This window comes from Alligator mississippiensis, chromosome 3 (genome assembly GCF_030867095.1).
Source record: "Alligator mississippiensis isolate rAllMis1 chromosome 3, rAllMis1, whole genome shotgun sequence".
NCBI lineage: Eukaryota > Metazoa > Chordata > Crocodylia > Alligatoridae > Alligator > Alligator mississippiensis.
In genome coordinates this window covers 205,676,157-205,702,716 of record NC_081826.1, presented here as the reverse complement: position 1 = coordinate 205,702,716, position 26,560 = coordinate 205,676,157, and the positions used below count along the sequence as shown (strand labels likewise).

Sequence of the window (26,560 nt, the reverse complement as noted above, 5' to 3'; positions counted from 1 at the left end):
GGGGGAAGTGGGGTGGGGGGGCAACATGGACAGCCTCAGAGGAGCAGCAGTTTTTTGTTTGAAAGGTTAGTTGGTTGGTTTTTTAGGGGATTTTTTTTTTTGGGGGGGGGGGGAGTTGTTGGGTTTTTTTTTTACAGAAATAGCTAAAATCAGCAAATCCTGTTGGTCTTCAAAGACAATTTGTGGCAATTTATGGCCTGCTGAATTCGGACCATTTTTCCTGTACATTTTGCCTGTACATGTATTACATGCTTGCACAGAATATTGATATTACTTGTTAGTAGTGCTGGAGAGTTTCAAGTTGCCATAGTCATGCAAACATAGTTTTCAAATTAAATCAGAAGTATTTTAAATTTTCCTTTCTTTCTTTTACCTTTCTTTTCTAATTTTTTTTTATGTCATTCTCATAGCTCCCTACAGTGATGAATAGACTTTAAATGCTTGTGAGCTATTTGATGACTGAGTATTAGTATGCCAGTTCAACGGCACACAATTAGCAACACTTTTTTTCCCTTTCCCTCAGGGCAAATGTTCTAAACAGCAACCTTGTTGTTTGCTGTACAAAATATGGAATTCAGCTAAATATGCCTACTGTTATTCCCAGACTCCAAATCAAGCTGTGATCCCTAATGACATCAAGCTTTTCATAATAATCTGCAAAACAACCAGCTTTGTGATGTACCTAACATTTTTAGAGAACTCACTCTATATATACCAACACAAGGCATTATTAATGCAGAGTTAAGGTTGCTCAATGATGCTTCACATCCTTCTAGAAAAACGAGTTCAAGTACATTTAAACCTCCAAGTTAAGGCAGTGCATACTTTAGGGCAGTGCATACTTTAACCTCTCAAAAGCCCATAAGTGCATGGTTACACACAACATGGCACCACAGGGAAATCTTAACTTGCATTAACTCATTTTGTGGCAGTGAATTTTCTATTTTTTTCCAACAGAAAAAGCTATTGTGTCCAAAAGATGGTGTTGAGAGAAGCTCTAAGAGTCATGTGAGGGACAGCTGAGTAAATTCAGGCCAAAGAGATGAATAAAGCTTGAACTGATAGCTCTAAGAAGCATGAACTGCTTCTTACATCTAAGTGGGTGTTCTTATCTCACTTGGTGCTTGAGCGTTTGTATCATACTCTAGGCATGTTGTTCTCAAGTCCCTACTGACCCTTGCATTCGGCATCCCCATTCCTCTCTTTACCCAAGTCTCTGCACTGTACATCTGTAGCAAGGTTAGTGTTGCCGCACCTGTGATAGTACAGAAAATATCCAACAAGCAAGACTACTTTGCACCGAAAAGCTTGTTTAAAATCTGTTCCAAAGGTACAATTGATCCAACAAAAATATCACTAAAAAACCCTTGCTTCTTGTACGTCTGTGGCACACTCTAAGCAATCATGTTCCCAAGCTTTCCATCCTCTCCCAGCAATGTGTGCCCACATCATGCACTGAATATGCTTGTTTGCATCTCTGTACCCTAACTTAACATGGTGGTGGCAGATTTTGAAGGTGGGGACAGTAATGAGGGGATGAGGGTAGGGAAGTTTGGGAAGCAGAGCTGAGGGCCTGCTGAGATCCCCCACAGTATGTCTCTCACTTCCTTCTTTCCTCCTCAAACATGCCCTTGCTTCTCTGACCTCTTTTTTCCTTAGTATCAGCACGCAGAAGAAGAGGGTGCCTGGACACAGGATAGGGGAGGAAATGAGAATAGGTATGCTCAGCACATTGCACAGGCTCATTTGCACTAAAAACAAGGAAGGAGATAAGAAAACTGATGGAGATTATACCTCTCAAAACTCTTGTTCTGTTCTGGGTTCCTTCCCGTGATCAGAAACCAGTGGGGGAAAGGGAAGCCTCTCAAGCGCCTCTTAGTCCCTTAAGCCCTCTCTTAGTCAGTCTGAGAGATGTACTTGTACTTGTTGGGAAAGTGAATACTGAGGGTTAGAGCACAAATGATTCGATTTCCCTTCCTCTAAAGCCCATCACTTGGGTTGAAGGCACCCACATTTTCTCCCTTTTTAGTTCTGCTCTGTGAGCACATCTGAACTCTCACAAAGAGAAGTCCCTTTGAGGGTGATTTTTCTTTCACTGTAGGATCAAAAAAAAAAACCTAATGCTTGGATTAGTTCTTAATCATAATCACTGAACTGAGTTTTGAAATGCATAGTGTTGGAATGATCCCTTAAGAATCACTGGGTAGGGGTGAGCTGACCCCTCAAGAGTTGTGTCCTAATACAGTCCTAAGAGGCAAATGCTGGCAAAGGGGCAGAGTTCTTAAGCTTCCTTCTAACGTTCACACCAACCTGTACTGCTCTGACTTTCTGCCGTGTGTTCCCTCTTTATTGCTATCAGTTCCTATATTCCCTGTCTCAATACTAAAATTTATGAATAAGCACATTTTATGAGCGGCTCAAATCAGGGGGTTCTGTATCAGGAACCAAACCTTGACCAAAAAGCTACTTGCTTTTCTTTGATCACACTCAGCTCAGTTGTTCAGGAAATTAGAGAATACTGTGAATAACAATTTCACCATCCTAACTGCTTAGTATCTTGTCTAAGTAATGTTAATTGCCTTTATACTGATTTCAAAGTAAAAACAGATAGAATCTGGATTTTACAGCATTTTACAATATTATTCAGAAAGCAAGTATTCTGGTCTCAGTGCAAAATTTCCAGAAAAAGCCCTGCAGAATGCAAAGAAAAAACAAGGAAAAGATATCCTTATCCATTCTCTGAAAGTGGCTAAAGGTAATGCTCAAGCACATAATACATGGGTACAACTCAGATTGAATGACCATAACAAGTCACCTTGAACTACCCAGATATTTTATTAAGAAACTGCCTGAAAATCTTCTGGCTTCAACAGACCCCCTAATCTTATTTCTTATATAGCCTCTTTTAGGCTCCTTAGTTTAGCATGTACCAACTTTGTCCTGTTTCAGTATTACTTCTCCCAAGAGGGCAGTTGGTGCCAGGCACTAGCTAAAATAAATCCCAAGTGACCAAAATCAGTTTGGGGATGGAGCAGAGGTTTGAATATAAACAAGCCCCAAATTTGAATCTAAAAAAAACTGCAGAATCAGGTGATTATGGTTTGGTTTTTTTCTGGCAGGGCGGTGGGCAACAGTATTTTGAGACCTTCTTGCTCAAAAGAGCACATATTTGGACTAGTGAGGCATGGCAAATATTATGAAGACAGAACAAAGGATATTATAAAGAAGAACAAGGATTTCAGAGATTTCACCTTTAGTCAACCTTTAAATCAAAAGGTTTACCACATCTTATCGACAGTAGTGCTCTACTGCAATTAATGTAATGCACTTAACAAATTCAGAAGATTTATGAACAAGTCTCAATATTCACAAAATATCAAAGTACAAATAATTTAATAGTTATTGAAGTTATTGCTGTCAGTGTATCTGTCAGTAATTCACAAATTAACATCTGTGAACAATGCTCCTTACTTGTAGTGGAACCCCACTACAATACCTCACAGCACACTTTCCAGTGACAAGAGTGATTAGTAATAAAACTGTAAGATTTCCCCTTTGGCAGCTTTGTTGAGATGAAAGTAGAAGGAAAAAACCTGTAACTGATCAAAATTGAGCCCACATGAATACAGTATAAAGACACGCAGAGCAGATGTCATCAAACGAGAGATTTATTTTGTGCTGTACCTGTTATAAATACAGACAGTGATTTGAACGATGTGTTTGAAAAAGTCATTGTCTGGAAACTATTGAAGAGAGGTATTTTCATTTACCTTTGGTATTCCAGAAGTGTCAAGCCAGTTCTGGAAGATACTTTCAACAGACAGCCCATACCTTAAAAATTAAAAATAGAAGTTTAAACTCGTTTCATGGAACACAGGCATAGATGTAAATTTTCCAGAGGAAAAAAAAACATGTTCTGTGGACACATGGTCTTATAGAGTAAGCAGTGGTTTTTAATCCAGATGTATTACATTCTTGTTCCTTTTAATTAATAACATTCAGAGATGACACTTGCGAATTGAAGACAGATTGGATTTTGTGTGTTTAAACTTAAAATGATAAATTCAGTGCTTATGAAGGCTGACAGGGCAAGGGCAAGAAGCTAAACTGCATTTATGAAACACATGTAAAGTATGAGCAGGTGCTCTCTGGTTCTCTCTGTGTGGTTTTGCTTGGGTTCTTTTATTTTTTGTAAGAAAGCCACAGTGGGGCAAAATTAACTGGAGACATTTAAAATTAGGGTTTTATTGAGGCAGAAGTCAAAATGTAAGGGAAAAAAGGGCAGAAGAAAAACTGCAATGAAATTTGAACCATCTTAGATTTATGAGTTTTAAAATGCACTGCTGGACCTTAATTCTCCTCAAAGTTACTAAGTCTCAGTAGAGATGGATATCAGCTTCTCAAAATTTTTTGTCCTGGTAACATTTATGGTGAAATCACAATATATTTTGAAACCACAACTCCTACAAAGGAAATAATTTGTCACAACTGAACTCAGTGAGACAGTTACCTACATGCATAAGAGCTTGCAAGCTGAAAACTTAAATTAGTATCCTAAAGTTCTTTTTAAGCAATTTTGTTTGACCAAGGTTGCTCAACATGAAATATAGGCAATTTCCTAAATAAACCAACATTATCATTTCATTTTCCTTCTTATCTTGTCAGATACTATACCACAGTAGGTTTAGACCAATAACCTGCAAAGGATCAGCATAAAAAACAGCCATTTTGAAGTCCTAGCATGAGGGGCCATTTATTTTTTATTCCCACTTGATGTTTATTTTGTGAACTCTCAACAAAATAAAAGAAACTTTTTTTGGTAGAGCTGTGCTTAAAGTTTTGATTCCGGAGATTATTTATTTCTGGATTATACCACATGAAGGTCTTGTAATGAAAACAGTGAGAAAACTTTAGGTTCACTGATTTTAATGACACTGCCATGAAATAAAAAGAATTCATCAGCAATAAAAACAATAGTGCTTGGCACCTACAAAGCAACTTCTAGTTATGGTTTTCAATTGCTTATAAGCTTTAGATTTCTCTCTCTCTTTGAGACAGATAAGATCTATGTATCTGATTTGCAGCTGGGAAAATGGAGGCAAAGAAATTCTGGGACTTGGACAAAGTGAAGCGATGTGTTACTGGCTGAGCTTACAACAGATTCAAGGAGTTCTGCTTCTGAGTCTTTGGTGTAACTGCCTGGCAACATTAAGGAAAACATCTTGACACCTCATAGCTATTTAGATAATGAAAAAAAGTTTTCAGTTATTGGTGCTTCTTTTTATAGCGGTAGCATTTTCTCCAGACAGTTATTTCTTGATTGAATGCAAGAAATAGAAGAAAATTTAGGGAAAAAAATATTTCCCTTCAGAATCTCTTTTATAGGACATCAGGCCCACAGCATACAAGTGCCTCTCAAGTAGTAATGGCTTTATCTGCCCAGCCCTGATGTAAGGTGCAGAAGAACTGACAGAAAGTGAGATTGCAAGCAAGATCCTATCACTGTCACTCTTATTCAGCACAATGCCAGTGTGAAATCAACTGCAATATTCAAGGAATGAAAACTGTTCAGTGGAAGGATGGCCAAGTCTGACACAAATTAGAAGTCAATGAACTGCTCATTAGGATAACTGTTCAGCAATATGAGTAAAACATACACAATCTGATGCTAATGGGCTGGCTCAAGGTGGCACAGAAAAGTCTGTGGTGAAGCCAGGAACTGATTTTCTTGGATGCATCTATATGAGACATTTACTGCATAGTTGATTAATTAACTGTGCAGTAAGCATCTCAGCTTCTACATGTGAGACCTAGAATTAATAAACTCTGCAATCAGGATAGGACTTGTAAAACACAAGTCCTACCCTTCTGCAGAGTTTTTTCATGAGCAGCAGCGCACATGTAGATGCTACCACAGCTGGCTGTGACAGAGGGCACAGAGTGCTTCAGTGTGGAGCTAGCCAGCAGGCAGCCCCCATGCTGAAGCATCCTTGCACCTCAGCCAGTTCCTCCACAGTACGTGGAGCCCAGTCAGGGCACCCCCAGGCTGGCAGGCTGACCCCCTGGGTCCCCTGCCAGCCTGGGCTGCTCCTACCAGGTTCCATGTGCTGTGCACAAAGAAACTCTGGATCAATATGCTCTGGTTTCTTGCTCCTGGGAACACATTCAAACAGTGTGCCTGGAGGCAAAAAACTCTAGTAATAAGCTCTGGAGGTTATCTGTGTGCACTAACTGGACATGTACACGTGCCCCTTATGTTTCACCCATAAGGGAATTCTTCCTGAGAAGTACTGTTATGTGTCCTTCAGAACGTAAAGCTTTTCCAGAGACCTGGAAGATCACACCCTGGTAGTCATCTGCAGAAATTAACAAAAATGGTCTGGGGACAAAAAAGGAAGTAAAAAAAACAAAGGACTTGAAAAGACTGAGATATCTATATTTCAAGACAAGATAATTTAATGCTTGTCTGCGTTGTGCAAGTAATTTACATAAGACAGTGTTGGCAGATGAAGTGTTTGTGGTGGGACAAATCCATCACCTCCTGAGGAAAAGTTGATAATACATGCAACTTAGGGTAAAACTTTCTCTCAGAAGTATCTTTGTGAGTCAGGGATGAAATTCACCCCAGGCTCTGAGACAGTAGTCTCTGCCATGAACAGATAGTTTTCCCCTCATGTCATGTGGTTCATATAATGATATTAGTCTAGCAGAAGTATTTCCACTTAGCCAGGATCCTGAACTTTCAGGAAATTACCATTCTGCATGTCTGATCACTATGGAAATGGATTTTTTACAGATAGCTAAGAGTATGCAGAACACAGGAACATATTTGTATATGGCAGCATTCTATATTTGCATGGATTATTTAAATCCAGACCTGACCATTTTTATCTCGTACCTGGCTGCTTGTGCAAGTCCACTGGGTTCAGTGCATTTAACTCTGTCCCTGAGACAGTTATTTTTCTTTATCTGTTGCTGATAACATGATTCAAGCATTCAGACTTGATCTGCTCAACTACTGTTAGCCACAATGAATACCCAAAAGATGTTATGTTCTTGCATTATGTTGACCCTAACAAAGTGGAGTATTACAAGTAATAGATGTTAACATCCAAGACTGTTATGTTATTTGGAAGAAAAAATAATTATCAGTATTTTGACATTGAGAGAAAAGCATATAATCAAAGTCAATGAGAAGAAATACAGATATTTTCTGAGAAATCTGTAACTTGAATGATTAATTGAGAGTCCTGAGGGTTCCCTGTCACTTTACCTGTCATGTTGCATTTGAGAGCAAAGGGGTACACTGATAACACTTATCTTTATCAGGGGATTGGTTTATTTGATTTAATACTTAATGTTCACCTTTCTGCATTTCCTAAAATGTTGATCTATTCCTTCTTTTAAAAATAGCATTACAGTACAAGTATGTTCAAAGAAGTAACTTTATTTTTTCCTTTAAGAGGAAAAAATAAATATTTCAAGCCCTTTAGCACCTCAGAATCAACAAAGCTGTAGAAGAGAATGAGCTGACTTCTATTCTGCCTCTTGCATCATCAGCAGCATTAATGACATTCCAAGTACAGAATTTTGATTTTGTTGGTGCAAAGTCAAAAGGAGCACAGCTTGATATTCACAGTCTCAGTGGAGTTTGCCTGCTAGCAGCTAGAGGAAAAAAATAATACTCTTTTACTTGTAAATTTGATCTGTTTTTCATTTAGGGACAATAAACGCAGAACACCACGATGCTAGTTTTAGTCATTTTTTTCCAGAGTATAGCTATACTTTAAGGATATGATTGTTTTTAATGAAGATCAATGAAAAATAAGCGTGCTTCATTTGCAGTAGCTTCAAGATGCCTAAATCTTTATTTAACTTTCTCTGGGTTCAGAATCAACAGGAGGGCATTTCCAAATACGGACTTCGAAATGAGCATATGATGTGAGTCCCACTGTTAAGTCACCATGCTATCCAAGGGGAAAAAAATATGCAAATGTGTTGCTCAGATTCTACAGCAACTCTAAAAGGCTTTCTTGAGAGTGAGGATTACAGCCTGCTCCCCCAACAACCCACACTTTTCTGATTAGAATTCAGATAACTATTTCAATGCAACACAGTGGGTGCATCTATACATGCAATTAATGTGACTCAATATACTCTAGAATCTAGCTCAATTTGAGCTGGAGTAAGCTAATCCCAACATCACCATCTACATGTGCATTTAAGTGCAGTAATTTATTATGCTGCTGGATACCACTTGTACTTGATGGGACTATCCAGCAGCACAGAAAATTAGTCTACTGTGACCTAATTGCCACGCATGTGTAGATGGTAATGCTTTACTGTACACCAAATTAGTCTGCTGCACAGTAAAGCATCTCATGTAGACGCATCCATTAAAACCTAGCGTAGACACATCCTGAGTGGTCTATTAGTGTACCCCAACATACAGTATACTGAAAGGATTTTAGTCTGGAGATAACAAAAAACCCTCTGATATAAATGGAAAAACTCCTGCTCACTTGGGGCTCAGACAGAAGTGACATTTTTTGTGTGATCTGGCCCCTGAAAGTGCTCTACAGCTGTGCCCTAACATAAGTGCACACCTGGAGAGCACTTCTAAAATAGCTGATCACGCAAAATATTAGCCCTCATCTAATCAGACTGATTAAACTGCTCTGCTTTAGAACTTATGTTCCCCACCCCAGCTCAGACAGGGCATAGCAGCCTGGCAATTGCTGCTGCTCCCTTCACTCTCTCTCTGCTGACAGCCCTGGAGCATTCAGATGCACTTTGCAATGTCCCAGTATAAACTGTTAGTACTTCTTATCCTGTGAACCTTTTTAGGATTTATCCTAGGACAACAGACATGGACGTCTGCCCCAGGATAAAATGGTTTACCGCAGTAGAGATGCAACGTCTGTTGCTAGACATGGATTACTGTGGCAAGGCAACTATCCCAGAAAAAGGACATAGAGCATGATATTTATAGAAGTCTGTGTTTAGGAAAAGTTACTTATTCAGGAGGGGTGTTTATCCACATATTTAATTCTCACTGGCCACTGATGTCTCCATGTGACCTAAACCAGATGCTTAAATTATTTTCTAAATTAAGACAAAAGAGAAAAAAATTGGCCTTATGATAAAAGTACTGGACAGGGATTTGGGAACCTGGGTTTAGCACTCAGCTCTAGCACAAGTTTCATATGTGATCTGTGGTACATAATTTAATCTCTTTGTGCTTCAATTACCCTTCTATAAAATGGGGATAAAAATGCAATAATACATCACGTACTATTTACACTGTTTATTTACTTAGACTTCAACTCTCCAGTAAACGGATAATCTATTAATAGGTGTATGTAGTGTAATTAAAGCTCCAGTCTCAGGTAAGACCACTACACACCACTGTAACACAATTATTAATCACTTTTAGTTTAGTATTTTAAAACAAAAAAATTACATCAGATTTTCATCCAAAGTGCCCCAAAACACTCAGAAACTTTATGCACAGGAATCATTTACTTCACTAATTGAGGAAAAGAACTATTTTTGTGGTAGAATGTTGTAGCTGTTAAACAATTCATATTAAAAAAACAGAGTTTAGTACAGGAATGAAGAAGACTGCCGTATCTAATTGTCAAAGATTTTTCAATAATGCCTTTTTATTCCTTCACCTGGTCCTACAAATTCTTTAATGCTTAAAAGAAATTCCAGCAATGCAACTAGGCATACCTCCAAAAAAACCCAAAACTCAAATTATGATTTTTACCATTGAGTCCCTTTGATGGTGTATTTTTGCATCAGCATATGTACACAGAATAAAACATTTTCTGAAAGATTTTTTTAAATAGATTTTCATTAGGAATTAGTGCCTATCAACTATTTGTGCTTTTAAAATCTCTTACATTTGACCAGCAAAAAATTGATGTAAATTGAAGAGACAAGGGGTAATTCTGTAACTGTGTATTTTGAAGTTATAACATCATTTTAACATTAACTTGGTGCTTATCTGGTAATTTATGAAGACTTGCAAAGAATGCACTTACTAAGCCACAGTTACTGAAGTTAAAAATATCCAAGCTCTAACAGAAGTTAGCCCTAGGTCTGCAATATAGTGCAGAAATTGAAGTTTTAGTGCTTTTCTTAGCATTTGTCATACTGAATGAAAAAAAGAAAAAAACACAAAGAAATATAACTGGATTACTGAGGAGATGAGCCACACAGAGCTCAAGCAGCTGCAATTCTGATTTATCTGGATCAGATGAAAATCGCCCTCTGTTGCTGGGGCTTACAAAAACTGAGACTTTGCATGGCTCACATGCTGGACAGATGTGAATAGGATGAATTTGCAGCAGAGGGTAAAAATTACAAACCCCAGAGGAAGTTTTGATCAAACTTAGTGCAGGATGGTACAGAGATACAAAGGAAAACAGGTTTAAAAAATGGTATCAGTTGATTCTGAAATTAAATAGCAGAAATAAGATGTTTCATCATGGATGGGAAGGACTTCAGGCTTCCTAAGGAGAGGCCAAGAAAGTTGGGGCCTTTGGAGCCAAATACTCTGTAATAAACATAGGACAACCTGTCAGGGCAGAGCAAGGTGGGTAGTCTCACTGACACACGCTAGCCTTACTGTATTAAATTAGAAAAAGGGCAGAACAAGGGGTCTACAAATATGCCAATACAGTGTTTTCTGCCCTGGCTGGTACTGGTCTCCAAACCAAGATATAGAATCAGAGAATAGTGTCCTGAAGACGAAATTTCAATAACTGAGCTGCTATCAGAACTGAGCCAGGGTAGATTATGAAGACATCCCCTAAACTAGGCATTTAATTAATTTCTCATAAATCTTAAAGGTAGACAAGAATCAATGAGGATGTCACTTGTGATGCTTCATCCAAATGAAGAAGAATCTCTTCAATGTTAAGAGACAACTGAAAAAAACCCCTGTAATAAAAACCTAAAGCATTCATATAGTGGAGGGAATTCACTGGTGGGAGAGTACTTTAGATGTTACCAGATGTATCCCATAGGAAACGGCAATATGGTGTTATTTAAAGACATAAACCTTCCACTTTGTCATATGAATATTTTCAGTCAGTGCTAATTCAGGAGTTTCATTGCAAAAGTCTCCCATGGGATAAAATCTACAACCAGTTACATCATTACAACACTATTGTCACAGCATACATATAGCTGAGGGTAAAATCTTGTCCAACTTCATTCTATTAAATTTAATCAAATGTCATTTTAGTACTGAAACTAAAAAAGCCAGTATTTGGATAATATTAAACACTTCCGGTCCCCAACACACACACACACACACACACACACACACACACACACACACACACACACACACACACAAATATAAATCAACATAAAATATAAATACTTAATCTAAAATGCTTGGACTAGCAAGATACAAAAAGCACCCTTATCCATAGGCAATGCGGGGGGGGGGGGTAGAGGGAGGTACATGCCCCCCTTGAGAGCTGGTGCCCCCCCGACAACGAGCACTCTGGCTGGTAGCAGGGCACAGAGAGCACTCACTGGGGCTCTCTAAAATTATATATATTATCTATACATATAGATTAAGTATCCCCTCACAAACACTGGGGAATGGAAGTGTTTAATATTACCCAAATACTGGCCTTTTTAGTTTCAGTAGTAAAATGATATTTGATTGAACTGAGTAGATGTCATCCTTGAGACAAAAGCTACATCTAAAACTTTCTATCTGTAAGTATGTTTCATTTCAATCTCTGAAATTATAAGTGTTGAACTAGTCACTACTGGAAGTTGTTTAAAAAAATTATTTTGGATGGACCTTCCATCCCCCTGCCCTTGCTTTTTTGCCCAGTTTATTCAGGAATTTGCACATAAAATCAGAGGATGTTCAATAACGGAAAAGTATCACTGAAGCAGATAAAGAATAAAAGCCTGTCTTATATATAGATGATCTGTTATACTTGGCATTATTATTGATCTCTTCATCCAGTGTGATTTTGGCAGTGTATAAATTCAGGTGTACCGTATGTCTGGTTATAAAGTAAATGATCATAAATCTGAAATCCTGCCCTTACATTCCAGAGGGCAATGCAAGAGCAAATGGAGCCATACATCCTTTGCAGTGGTCTTACTTAAAAGTTAAAATTTCCTGGCACACATCTATATCCAAAACTGGTTTCCTTGTTCGAATAAAACTCTGTAGTGAATCTAAGCTTAGGGAAAATGGAAAAAGAAAGGTTTATTGACCAACCTAAATATATTAATCTAATTAAAATAAACTAGTTTAACAAGCCTTGCTGTTTTTCCTGACTCTTTTTGGTCTAGAAAAACATATAACATTATTACCACAACTATTATTGCTGATGGTTTGGAAGTGTTGGGGGAAGGAAATAAAGAATGCAGACTGAACTCAGTGCTACCAGACAAATCGTTTGGATGAAAACTAGTTCTTCACAATGTTAGCAATAAAGTTTAAATAACTGATACTTATCCCTAGGATACAGAATGGGAGCACATTTAATATAACACCAAAGGACACATTTTAAAAGGTGCTAAGAAATCACCCAACATTCCTGAGAGATAAGGGCATGAGTGACTGGTGCCTCGCGAGTCTGGGGGGAGCATCAGCAGGGCATGACCAGCTGGTGACCAGGAGTGGGGGGAGTCCCCCAGCAGCCAGTTGCCCCAGCAAGTGCTCTCCATGCCCCACTACCAGCTGGAGTGCTCACTGTCAGGGGGGGCACCAGCTCTCAGGTGGGATACGTGCCCCACCCCGTGCCCCTCCCTACATGTTACCTATGGATGAGGGTGCTTTGTATCTTGCTAGTCCAAGATTACCAAGGAACAGCAAAAATTGGAACTTCCATTACCATCATCTTTTGTGGACTGTAGAAAGCATGAGGTACTTGTATCATATTTGAAAAGTTAATGTCTATAAATACTGTATATTCTCTCACTCAATGCATCCCAGAAGATATGCACCTTGTTTTGAAAGGAAGAATAAAGAAAAAAAGATCTTTCCTGGTAGCAAGTAACTGAGTAGCAAGCAGTTAGGGAGCCAAGCCTGGTCATTGTTCTCCTTGTGTGAAATGCTGCAGACTCTACTTTCACTTCTGCCCAGCATACAGCAAAAAATGCTCTTACTACACTTCTTGCATTTAATGCACATTCCAATTTCCAACTGCTTTTTTGGGGGGGAAGGTGCATACCATATGTGAGAAAATACAGTATCCACACTTAAAACCATTTATCCCTGCTCTAGTTTTATCACACACACAACTTCAGTAGAAATCATATATTCATCTATCCCCAAGTCTAACAACTGTCAAGATAAAGATACAAATAGCTTTTTTCGGTCAGCAGAGAACATGCCCTTCATTCCCCTTTTACCCAATTAATTTCAGCAATCCCGGTTTAAGAAAATATTCTGACACAGAATAGGTTTCTTTCCTCCTGTTCCTCCTCAGCAGAACTGTGAAAATAGTTGATCCTCAAGTATGCTAACTAAACTAAGACAAATCCAAAAACCGAGTGGGGGAGGAAGAATTATTTTGGATCAACCTAAAATTAATTTGTGTCAGCAAAGTAAAAAAGTATTTGAAAAAAATTCATTTTCTTGATGGATTGTTAAACATTTTTTAAATTAAATTTCGGTAATTTGATATCTGCCCATCCTCTGAAATCAGGCATGCCTGCCTAGGCCAGGCACCTGAGTTTCTACACCTGCCCTCATCTCTGACTAATGTGACTACCCCAGTTCTCTGCAACTGGATTGGCTGCTGAAGGCACCACTCACTCCTTATAAGCACACCCAGGGCCATCCCTTGGGGGGGGTGGGGACACACACACGAATTGGGGCAACCACCCCAGGCCCCGCGGTTGTCCCAATTCGGAGCTGGACAGAGAAACCGCAGCCCTTCCTGCAGGGCTCATCTAGTGCTGGTGACTCTACACAGCTGGCACTGGCTTTGCATCCAGTTGATTGCCCCCTGCTGCTGCTGGCTTCTTTGCATCCAGGCCCCACACAGGCTGATTTGCACTGGACCCCACACCCTACTAGGGTTGTCTCTGAGCACACCTGCAGCCTCAGACTGAAGGCATGCCTTCACACAGCCTCTCTCTCTTCTGGCAAGCCTCATGCTCACTGCTCTCTGGTTCTCCTGGCTCCTGACTCGGCTTTGGCTTTTTCTGACCCTGATCTTGGATCTCCCTTGGAATTCAGTACTGAATCTCTGGCCCCTGGTTTTGGATTTCACTTAACAGACTAAACATCTCAGATCTCCCCTTTCAGCTCTCCGGGTCCCTGTGCTCTCTGGTCTTTTAGTTCTAACTCCAACCTGTCATTTGGGTATTCAGTACTCCCACCTTGCTGACCCCCAGGTCACTCTTAGTGCCCTACCATAGGCCCAGACACAAACCTTCACAGTAACTATCCCGTAGGAAAAATTAAAATACCATATCTTCTTACATATAATATGCTCACGAATATAGCACACAGCCTGCTTTTGGTGGAGCAGGGATAGGCTGGGTCTGGCCACAAACTAACCCCACATGCCAGTCTGATCTGGTGCACTGGCTCCAGGGCCACATACTAAGTCTGGGGTTTTGCACCGAGTCCAGCTCTCAGAATGCAGCCAACCTAGCATGTGGCTCCAGACCTGACGTGAAATGGAACTGACCCAGCACATGGTCTGGGACTGACGTGCTGGATCAGGCTGATGCGTAAGGTCGGTCCATATCTGAACCCAGCCCACTCCAGCAGAAGTAAAAGGTTCACAGGGCTGGTGCCTAGAGCTAAGCTGTGACTACTGCTGCCTGCCTCCCCTTGTGTCCTACATGTCCACAGCTGGAAAGAAGGCAGCAGACAGAGCAGCCTGCAGCCCTGGCTTCTGATTGATCAATCATTTTCTCAAATGGACCCAGCATGGAATATGACCTCAGACCTGGCACACTGGGTCTGACCCCATGTGCTAGGTCTGGCCTGGACTGACCTGTGTTCCAGCTCAATCTAGAACACTGTGGGCATGTCTACACATTGCCCTATGATGGCATTGTTACTGTGGCATACTTTAGTACTTCCTTTTGGAAGTACAGATAAACTGTATTAATATATTTAAATAGTATTCTCAGCAGTGATAAAATATTTGCAAATGGAAAGACACTCATGTCAAATTGTCACCGTATTGTCACGAACTATAATTTTGGCTAAAATCAGCTGTTGGTTTAGAATTCCTTTGAGACTTTAAAGTTTTGATACTGGACTCAAGGCTTGAGGCTTCATAAATGTTTTTAGAAGCTACTAAATATCCAAGAGCATAAGAAATAAAAGCTGTCTTCTAGGCCCTCTGATTGAACAATGAGCCAAACAGTTGTTGTAAAATGGAAAAAAAATAACTGATTACATGTATGAATAGACACTGGTCTTCAGAGATATGTATATGCAATTTGCATTGAAAGCAATAAGCAATGACTTGTACACACATCTCAGAGAGCTAGCTAGGTCACATATAGCTTTTACCAACTATAGACAGCCATATTTTTTCATTTTGTATTTTCTTGATTTCAATTAAGCTGCCTAAGACACTAAGTAACATTTTCAGGGTTCTTCTCATAAAGATCAACCTATTGCTTGTTTTAGCATCTGATTTGCTGTTAATTACTTCACCCCAATTCTGATTTCCTTGCACTCACTGAGCAATACTTCACTGTAAAAACAGACATGGCATTTCTCCCAGGAGAAAACGTTTTGTTACCAGCTAACTTTACGTGTGAAATATGCAAAATACAATGTGATAACCCTTTTTTTCTGAGTCAATGCTGTGTTCCCAGGTCATTCAAGTTAATTGCCAGAGAGGCAACATGCGTCAAGGGCTGAGCAGCTCGTCTTTCATCCCTCTTTTGACATGAATCAATCAGAACTGCCTCAAGAAAGATGTCTGTTAATACACTTAATCTCCAGAAGTTCCACTAAGGGCAAGGAGGATTATTTCTGGAACAAGATTCACTTTGACTTGAGTAAAGACAGAAAAAAGCTGACCCGACAGTAGTGTACTTTCTGGGAAATTGGAAGTTATGTTGTTTTAGGAAAGGGCAGTATTTTTGCTGAAACCCAAAACAGAGAAACAAAAGCTCAGAGGTCAATTCAATGCTCTGCTACAGACTTTCTTGCACACGTGACAACGAGCCACCAAATTTTCATTGTCTTTTGAATCTCTTGCCCTTAACCTCTCTTCACCTGAGTTTTTTTCCTTTCTGTAAAACCAAATTAAATACTTTCCTACTCAAGAGAGTGCTATGAGGTTAAATGTTGTAATGTTTAGATAGTGATTTAAGATACTCTGATGAAAGGTGCTATTTGTGCTATTTAAGTGTGAAATATTCTCAGTATTAACAATGCTATTGAAATTTGCCTGTACTTGCTTTTCCTGTTAATTTTCTGTACTTGAGATCTCACTTAAAACATATGAATGTTTGATAAATATAAAACATGTGCACGTGCAAGTCTAATATATAAATGCACACACATACATGCACATACTAATACAAGTCAACATAAAAATATAAATCTTGAACCTCAACTATATTAAATGAGAACTTTTGCTAACATTTCTGGCTAGTATATCTGATCTATACATCTGACTTCTACTCTTTAGTCCATATATTTTCAACTCTAATTCTCACTTACCCTTTTTGTTCGGGGATGTCCTCCAGCAGCATGTAAAGGAAATCCTGGCAAAGAAACAAAGTGCCCCAATTAATATGCCTATCAATAGACAGCTCTGGGTCTACAGCACAAACAACAGAAAAACAGTCCTGAAAACACTGCTGTATATTTTAACAAAATTCTATATTTTTTCCTACTTAGAAAACTATATTATTAAGATTGCAAAGCTCAGCATGCAAAAGTTAAGAAATGCCCCTTTTTCAGCCCTTCTGTGAACACGCATTCTAAAATAGTCTTTAATTATATAATCACATGCTATTTTCTTTAAAAGTATGTCACTGATACAAATGCCACTCCCTGACAAATTTCAAGATATTGCTCCCACACCTAGCAGTTTCTAGAACTTCTCAAAGAAATGGTTGTGAAAATTGTTTGATGTGGGCTGAGCATCTTCTTTCTTCCGTTCTTTTGCATGCGCGTACTCTCTCTCTCCCTCTCTCATTCTTTGTCTCAAATTGCCTCAGACCAGCACCTGGAATGGAAAATTTCAGCCCATGTGGCTAAAGTCTGGCAAAATTATAAGCAACCGAATGTATAGTCTTACGAAGGAAAATGTCAGGCAACCCTAATTATAAGGGGTACTATAGTACAGTGTTTACTCTTTGTATAACTACCTCTTACATACTAAAGGTTTTTTGGCACCCACTTAAAACAATCTCATTTTTACATCACTCACTTCAATACAACACACTTACTACTTGAATCACCATAACACTCTTATGAGAAGAAGTACTATTAATTTGAACTTGCCATTTTTTATACTGAGCTTCTTTTTAGCAGGAAATAAAGTCTATCTATATTCTTTAAAAGAGGGACAGAAGTCTAGTGATGTCCTGCACTGCAATGCAGGGGAGCTTTCAGATTCCTGAATGTGAACTCTCGCTCTTCAGGCCAGCCCAGTGTTGTGTTAAAGGGAGCAAAATTAATTCAAAGGAATGGTGGCTGTCTCAAGATATTCAACAACTATTTTGATGTGTGATTATTATATTGTTCAATATCAAAAGAAGAGGGATTACATAAGATAATAGGATCATGGAAGGGACCTCACAAGGCCCACTGCTCAAGGCAGGGTTATCCCTGTCTAAACCATCCCAGCCAAGTCTGCGCTTGAAAATTTCCAGGAATTAAATGTTCAAAACTTGTCTAGTGAGCCTGTTCCAATACTTGACCACCTTCACAGAAAGAGAGTTCCTCCTAATCTTCAACCTAAATTTCTTCTGCTGCAACTTGAGGCCATTACTCCAGTCCTGTCACCTAGGGCCACAGACAAAAGTGTATCTCCATCTTCTTTACAATTCCCCTTCAGATATTTGAAGACTGCTATCAAATCCTCCTCAGTCTTCTCTTCTCCAGACCAAATAACCTGAGATCTGTCAGCCTTTCCTCATAGGTCATTCTTCCAAGGCTTCTAATCATTTTTGTTACTCTCCACTGGGCTTTCCAATCTCCCCATATGCTTTTTGAAGTGTGGGGCCTAAAACTGGACATGGTACTCCAGGTGAGTCCTCACCACTGCTAAAGAGAGCAAAAGAATGACTTTCCTTGACTTGCAAGTGACACTGCTGTTTATACAATCTAATATACTATTGGCCTTTTTCACAAGAGTACACTGCTGGCTCATATATGGCTTATCCAGCTACTGTAATCCCCAGGTCCTTCTCTGAAGTCTTGCAATCTAACCAGGCATTCCCCACTCTGTATTTGTTCACTCAGTTATTTCATCCCAAGTACATACTTTGCATTTGTCCTTCTTGAATTTTATCTGGTTAATTGCAAACTAATTTTCCAGCTATCCGGGTCATTCTGGATCCTAGCCCTGCTCTCCAGTAGGACAGTATCTGCAGCTTCACCAAACTTGGTGTTGTCTGCAAATTTGCTAACCATATGCTCAATCCCAATGTCCAAATCATTAATGAAAACGGTGAACAATACCTTTGGGGAATCCCACTTGATTCCCATCTAAACATTCAAAATTGTAGATAGAACAAGCAGGACAAACTGAAGATGTGAGACATCTGCTATATGAGCATCCCACAGCACACATATGTTTGAAGTCACGCAGGAGCTTCCTCACCAGCACCCAACCTCTCAATGCCACACCCAAGAACACATGACTGTAGATGTGGAACAAGAGGCTAAAAAAAATAACTGACAGTGAAAAAATTTACATTTCAGCAGCCAAGTCCTTACCACCAGGGACTGATGATGGGAAATGTGGCAATATCTCAACCGCCTACATACCAGAGTCAGACATTCCAAGGAAGTAATGAAGAAGTAGGGCTACACCATTGGTTCAACCACCTGTGACTGTGGCACAGAGCCTAAGACTATGCAACACCTGCTGTAATGCTTGCTGCTCAAAGGCACGTGTACAATGAAAGATCTTGCAAAGTAGAATAAACAAGCACAAGCATGTGTAACAAAATGGTCAAATGTGGTGTAGAAACATGAGAAGAAGTCTTAGACATTGAGCCATTGATGAACATTCACTGACAATGAATATCCAACGAATCCTCTATATCAAATCCCACGAATACTTTGGAAATGATTGTCTTGGAGGCAGAATCACTTTACACTTAGGACAACAGCTCTGGAATTAGCCATCTGATGGTTTTTCAGCTTGGAAGTTTAAAAAGTTATAAAATTGCACATCATGTTCATCTATCCACATGTTCCTCAATCTCATCTTCAGTGAATCTATTGTTGTCTACTCTTTCAGCCTGTCTTCTATTGCCTCTGTGAACTCTTTGCCCTTTTATTGCATCTCTTCTACAACATCCTCTTTGCTCATCTGTTTCATTGTGTCTTACTCTTGCCATTCTTTCTCCATTCAATTGTTGTGTAGTCTCTGCTTCACACACCGTCTCTGCAAACCCTTTGCCTTTCCATTGCATCTCTTCTATGACATCCTCTTTGCTCATTTGTTTCATTTTGTCTTACTCTTGCCATTCTTTCTGCATTCAATTGCTGTCTGTTCTCTGCTTCACCTTGGTATGGGTGTTGTGGGCTAAAGTAAGCTTTGTTTGTGCCTTTGCAATTCTGCCTGTCACGCTCAATTCTCTGGACTTTTAGTGATTGATTTCAATTAGTTATGATGTATTCTTGATATCCAAGCAAAAATTGCCCCTTAACACTGTTATTTTTACTTTAGCCCACAACACCCATACCAAGGTGAAGCAGAGAATAGACAGCAATTGAATTCAGAAAGAATGGCAAGAGTAAGACAAAATAAAACAGATGAGCAAAGAGGATGTCGTAGAAGAGATGCAATAGAAGGGCAAAGAGTTCACAGAGGCAATAGAAGACAGGCTGAAAGAGCAGACAACAATAGATTCACTGAAGATGAGATTGAGGAACATAGTTGTGGATTGATGAACATGATGTGCCAATTTTATAACTCTTTAAACTTCGAAGCTGAAAAACCATCAGAAGGCTAATCCAGAGCTGTTGTCATAAGTGAAAAGTGATTCTACCTCCAAGACAATCATTTCCAAAGTATTCATGGGATTTGATGATGAACTGGAACAATGAGCATTACCAGAACTTTAAAACAAACATTCAATTGTACAACATATATAGGGAGTAAAAGGAAGACCCAGGGAGGAATAGGACCCCTGCTAAATGGGCAGAAACAATTGGTGACGGACAGGGGGGACGAGGCTGAACTCCTCAACGAGTTCTTTGCCTCAGCGTTCCTAAGTGAGGGACACGACAAGTCTCTCACTGGGGTTGTAGAGAGACAACAGCAAGGCGCCAGACTTCCATGCATAGACCCTGAGATGGTGCAGAGTCACTTGGAAGAACTGGATGCCTTTAAGTCGGCAGGCCCGGATGAGCTCCATCCGAGGGTGCTGAAGGCACTGGCCGACATCATTGCAGAGCCACTGACGGGAATATTCGAACACTCGTGGCGCACGGGCCAGGTCCTGGAGGACTGGAAAAGGGCCAACGTGGTCCCCATTTTCAAAAAGGGGAGGAAGGAGGACCCGGGCAACTATAGACCAGTCAGTCTCACCTCCATCCTTCGCAAAGTCTTTGAAAAAATTATCAAGGCTCACATTTGTGAGAGCCTGGCAGGACAAATTATGTTGAGGGGAAACCAGCACGGGTTTGTGGCGGGCAGATCGTGCCTGACCAATCTAGTCTCTTTCTATGACCAGGTTACGAAACGCCTGGACACAGGGGGAGGGGTGGATGTCGTATACTTAGACTTCAGGAAGGCCTTCGATACGGTATCCCACCCCATACTGGTGAGCAAGTTAAAAGGCTGTGACGTGGATGACTACACAGTCCGGTGGGTGGCGAATTGGCTAGAGGGTCGCACCCAGAGAGTCGTGGTGGATGGGTCGGTCTCGACCTGGAAGGGTGTGGGCAGTGGGGTCCCGCAGGGCTCGGTCCTTGGACCGATACTCTTTAATGTCTTCATCAGTGACTTGGACGAGGGAGTCAAATGTACTCTGTCCAAGTTTGCAGATGACACAAAACTATGGGGAGAAGTGGACACGCCGGAGGGCAGGGAACAGCTGCAGGCAGACCTGGATAGGTTGGACAAGTGGGCAGAAAACAACAGGATGCAGTTCAACAAGGAGAAATGCAAAGTGCTGCACCTAGGGAGGAAAAATGTCCAGCACACCTACAGCCTAGGGAATGACCTGCTGGGTGGCACAGAGGTGGAAAGGGATCTTGGAGTCCTAGTGGACTCCAAGATGAACATGAGCCGGCAGTGTGACGAAGCCATCAAAAAAGCCAATGGCACTTTATCGTGCATCAGCAGATGCATGACGAATAGGTCCAAGGAGGTGATACTTCCCCTCTATCGGGCGCTGGTCAGACCACAGTTGGAGTACTGCGTGCAATTCTGGGCGCCACACTTCAAGAAGGATGCGGATAACCTGGAGAGGGTCCAGAGAAGGGCCACTCGTATGGTTAAGGGCCTGCAGACCAAGACCTACGAGGAGAGACTAGAGAAACTGGACCTTTTCAGCCTCCGCAAGAGAAGGTTGAGAGGCGACCTTGTGGCTGCCTATAAGTTCATCACAGGGGCACAGAAGGGAATTGGTGAGTATTTATTCACCAAGGCACCCCCAGGGGTTACAAGAAACAATGGCCACAAGCTAGCAGAGAGCAGATTTAGATTGGACATTAGGAAGAACTTCTTCAGAGTTCGAGTGGCCAAGGTCTGGAACGGGCTCCCAAGGGAGGTGGTGCTCTCCCCTACCCTGGGGGTTTTCAAGAGGAGGTTAGATGAGTATCTAGCTGGGGTCATCTAGACCCAGCACTCTTTCCTGCTTATGCAGGGGGTCGGACTCGATGATCTATTGAGGTCCCTTCCGACCCTAACATCTATGAATCTATGAAAACAGTGCATTGCCTGTTGAGCAAAGATTATTGTGATGAGATGTATGATCCATGGACCACGTACAGGACTGAGTCCAAATGCACCATTCACGGAAAATCATCAATGTTTGAAGAAATAGCCGAAGGATTTCAGAGAGAAGACATTTGGAAATGTTGATGGCTACCCATTATCTAGAACAGGCTTGTCCAACATGCGGCCCACGGGCCGCCGTGCAGCCCTCCAAGCTGTTTTCTGAGGCCCGAGGTGCTGCGATGGGAAACGAAAGTAAACACTGTACTTTCATTTTGGGGAGGGTGATGTGATATTGCTTCCTGTGAGGTGTTTGAATATGGCTCGCTGGCCCACTGGGTGATAAAAAGTTCATGATCCAGCCCCACATTCAAAAAGGTTGGACACTCCTGATCTAGAAGAAGACCAGGCAGAACAGCTCAAGTTGGAGATGACACAATGGATAACAGAAACGTGGTACCCTATAACAAGTAGCCTATTTTTGCCTGTTATTTTTGACAGGCTTTTACGCTAGTTATGTAATAATCAATTAATTATGAAATCACATTACAGTGTTTTCATTTAGTCTGTATTTCCTTAGCTTGTTAATGAGAAAGTTGTGAAAGAAGGTGTCAAAAGCCTTGCTAAAGTCAAGGTATATAGTGTCCACTGCTCGCCCCCCATCCACAGAGACTGTCATTTTATCATAGAAGGAAATCAGGTTTGTCAAGCATGGCTTGCTCTTAATGAATCCATGCTGGCTGCCCCTGATCATCTTGTTCTCTTCTAGGTGCTTCACAATGGATTCCTTGAGGGCCTGTCCCAAGATCTTTCCAGGAATCGAGGTCAGGCTGACTGGTCAGTAATTCCCTGAATCTTCTTCATCCCTTTCTTAAATATGGGCACTATACATTCCCTTTTCCAGTCATCCTGGATCTTACCCAACCTTCAGGAGTACTCAAACAGGATAGTTAATGGCTCTGAAATTCCCTCAGCCAATTCTTTCAGTACCGCTGGGTGCATCTCATCCAGTCCTGCTGACTTGAAAGCATCTAGCTTCTTTAAATAACTTCGAACCTGTTCTGCCATTACTCTAGGCTGTTTGACTCCTTCCCTATCTTTGCTGCCAACCATGCTCATCATCTGGTAATTGACCCTATTTGTGAAGACTGAAGTAAAAAAAGGCATAAAATACTTCAGACTTCTCTGCATAATCTGTAACTAGATTGCCTTCTGCATTCCATAAGGGGCCTACAATTTCTTTGGTCTTCCTTTTCCTCACTTTTTATTGCCTTTTATATCCCTTGCTAGTTTCTCAGTTTGCTTTTTTAAATTCTAAGAAATTAAACACACACAAAAAAACCTAATTAAGGAACATTAGGGAAAGTTGAAAGTCAAGCACTGAAGAGTTGAGTTTGCTGAGGCAAACTTCTTTCAGCCACATTGCTTGTGCATTTACAATACAGCCTTTAACCACAAGGCCACATGCTGTTTTTGCCACAGGACCACTGCCTCATGCAGTACTTAGAATATTGTGATCTGGATATAAATCCAGGCCTGGTAATAAAAGTGGTTGTTGTAATGAAAGTGGACCTGCACTTCATTTTGTTTGCAGAACCTGGTAGATCTGTAGATGTGTAATGAATAAGGCAGGGGAGTACAGACAGAAAAGGAAGGTCTCAACTGAAAACTGCCCCAGAGAATTTAATTCTATCCCTGTCTCTGCCCAAAGGTTCCTGTATGATGTTAGTCAAGTTACTTAATTCAAATCTTTTATGTATAGTCATTAATCATGTGTTTCAACTCAAGCCACGTGCCCAACCTGACCCAGTGAGGTATGACTTGCATAAGGCCTTAACATGGCTGCAACTGAATTGATGGGAACCATGTTTTGAGCACATTAAATACTATATACAATGTTAGGTACTCTGAAAAATCAGGTCCTTGGTATCAAATTTAACCAAATTTGTCTCAAATATGATTTAAAACTCGTTGTGCCTCAGTACCCTACTAGTTTAACACAGATAATACCACCTACACATGACAAAGGAGTGTTGTGAGACAAATCAATGTCCATGAAGCAGTCAGATGCCATTGAAAATGACCACCATAGGAAAGTGTCCCAGGAGAGAAAAACAAGGGAGGGTAAAACAAAACTACTTACCTTCCACAGGAGCCGCAACGCAACAGAAACAAAGGGAGAAGTGCATGTGGCTCATTAGCTGCACCTTTATTCATCTGAGGCCAGCCAGTGATGTCACGAGGAATCCCCAAACGAAGGGAATAAAAGAGCCGGACAGATGAGGAGAAGGGGAGGAGAGGAAGGACCCAGGGAGCGTGGGAATGTCAGGCCCCCCTTCCAGTGATATCACTGGGAAGAGCAGTGAACGGGGAAACAAAGGAGGCTCCTGATGCCCGCCACGGCAACAACGGTCGGAATCAGGCCGCCAGTGCTGGAGGTGAGGGGGAAGTGGCTCTGCCAGCCGGCAAGAGTTCTAACAGCAGGGGAGACAGTGGAGTATGCACGGGAATCCTCACCACAGGTGGGAGTAGTGAGGGCCGGAGGGAGGAGGGGGAGCTCTACCTGGACAGAGAGCACCAGCCGAAGCAGACAGAGGGACTGCACAGCACTCATGGGTCAATCCTGAGGGCGAACCGGCCACTCACCAGGGAACAGGGAAGCCTCCAGATAGGAACGCTCCAGAGAGCAAAGGAGCAAGATAGCCCAGGGCTTATAAAGTCAAGGGAAGGAGGAGAAGAGAGGACCCAAGCAGGGTTAACTCATAGCCAAGCTGTAGGGAGCTCGGTGCCCAGGGTCTCTAAGGCAAGAGGCCTGGGAAGGGAGTTGCTTTATGTTCTTTTTTTTCGGTATGTTTCTTTGAGTTTCCCCAAGTGAAGGGGTTGAGGAGTAGGAGAAGGGATGAGGAGTGGGAGAGATGGTGCAAAATTCATAAGACGGCCCATCAAGCTATGTTCAGAGGGGAAGCTACTCCCAGGATAGGAAGGACCCCATGAGTAAGACCGACAAACATAATGCGGGACGGAATAAGCCAATTGGCCTCAGAAGTCGGTATCCTGCAGAAGCGTTAAATCGTGAGGCTTGGCAGTAGCAGAGGAAAAGGTACAGGGTCACAAGCTCAGAACAACTCATCGAGGTGGCGTGAGGACAGGGTGTAAGGGTGGTGGAGCCTCGCTAGTGACCACCGGGACCTCCGTGCCATGGAAGAGCCTCAGGATAGCCACTCCCTCCACTGAGAAACATTCAAGTTGTGGCAGGCGAGATAGGGGAAAGCTTCCCAAGGAGGGAACATCAGCACGGCACTTTTCGGGAGGCTGCAGGGCGTACACCCCACCCCGTGCACGAGCCATGGTAGCACATGACCGATTACTCAAGACCCGGCAGTCACAGAAAGCTAATGAGGAAATTAATTAATTTAGATTCAGAACCACTTACAGTGTCAAACAGAAAAAGTATTCAAGGGACCAAAATATGATATCAAAACAAACAAAAATCTGTTTGTATGCAGATGAAATACCCTTATTTGTTACAAACTGTAACAGGCCTCAAGTTCCCCATGGTGCTTTGTGCCCTCTAACAGCCCACTGAGACCTATTAGGCACTCTGCCCCCTGCACTGGCCACCTCCCTTACTCTTGCCTGTCATGCCTTAGATGTCTTTATAAATTTGGGAGGCTGCTCTCAGACCACTAGAGTGACCCTTTAGATGAGGGGTGGGCAATTATTTTGGGCAGAGGGCCGCTTACTGAGTTTCAGCAAGCCATTGAGGGCTGCATGACAGACAGCCCAGGGAAGATTAATATTAATTTTCTAAATTTTTTAGGGGCCCCGCGGGCTGGATAGAATGGCCTGGCAGGCTGCATCTGGCCCTTGGGCCATATTTTTCCCACCCCTGCTTTAGATGCTTCACTCTAACCTACTCATAATTGGTCTGGCATGGTGACTGATCTTTTAGCACAGTTCCATAAGCGGTGGGGGAAAATACCCCCACCCCTCTCTCCTGCAAGGCTGTTGTGGGGCCAGTGCGCGCTGGTGCTATATGCAGGGGCGGCGAAGTGGCTGCACACCAACCAGCACTAGGCACTGCAGAACGGTAGCACCATGGTGCTGCATCTGTCACCAGCCGCCATGAAAAGTTTGCGGGGGCTAAGCCCCATTAGCCCCAGCCTTCCGCCGCCTATGCAGTCAGTTTCCTGAGCAAGGCATTCCTTGCTTTCTGTAGTTTCAGCCAACACCTTTTTTGTATCTGTTCTTGGGGCTCACTCTTTCTCTAAGTGCTCCCAACCAGCTACCCTCTTCCAGGCCTTGCTCTTTCTCTGGCACCCACACATGGCTTATTCATCTCTGTCTGACAGCCTGTTTCTGGGCTCTGTTGCTAGCCCTTTGTCTAACAGTTTCTTTCCAGGCCCCATTGCTAGGCCCACTGGCTGTCAGTCCCTCTCTAGGCTCTATAGCTA

The 26,560-nt window shown here is 41.6% G+C and overlaps 1 protein-coding gene across 10 annotated transcripts in view; it reads right to left on the bottom strand.

The window, feature by feature from the left end:
• AOPEP (aminopeptidase O (putative)) overlaps window positions 1-26,560 on the bottom strand; it is a 313,993-nt gene that overhangs the window by 109,301 nt on the left and 178,132 nt on the right. For all 10 annotated transcript variants that reach the window (XR_009460997.1, XM_019478015.2, XM_019478016.1 and 7 more), the window contains 2 exons: window positions 16,700-16,743; window positions 3,771-3,831 (listed from right to left, as the gene is read on the bottom strand). Coding sequence is in view for 9 of the 10 variants with exons in the window: in XM_019478015.2 (XP_019333560.1) it covers window positions 3,771-3,831; window positions 16,700-16,743 (105 nt within the window). In the remaining variant the exon portion in view is untranslated. The remainder of the gene's footprint in view (window positions 1-3,770; window positions 3,832-16,699; window positions 16,744-26,560) is intronic.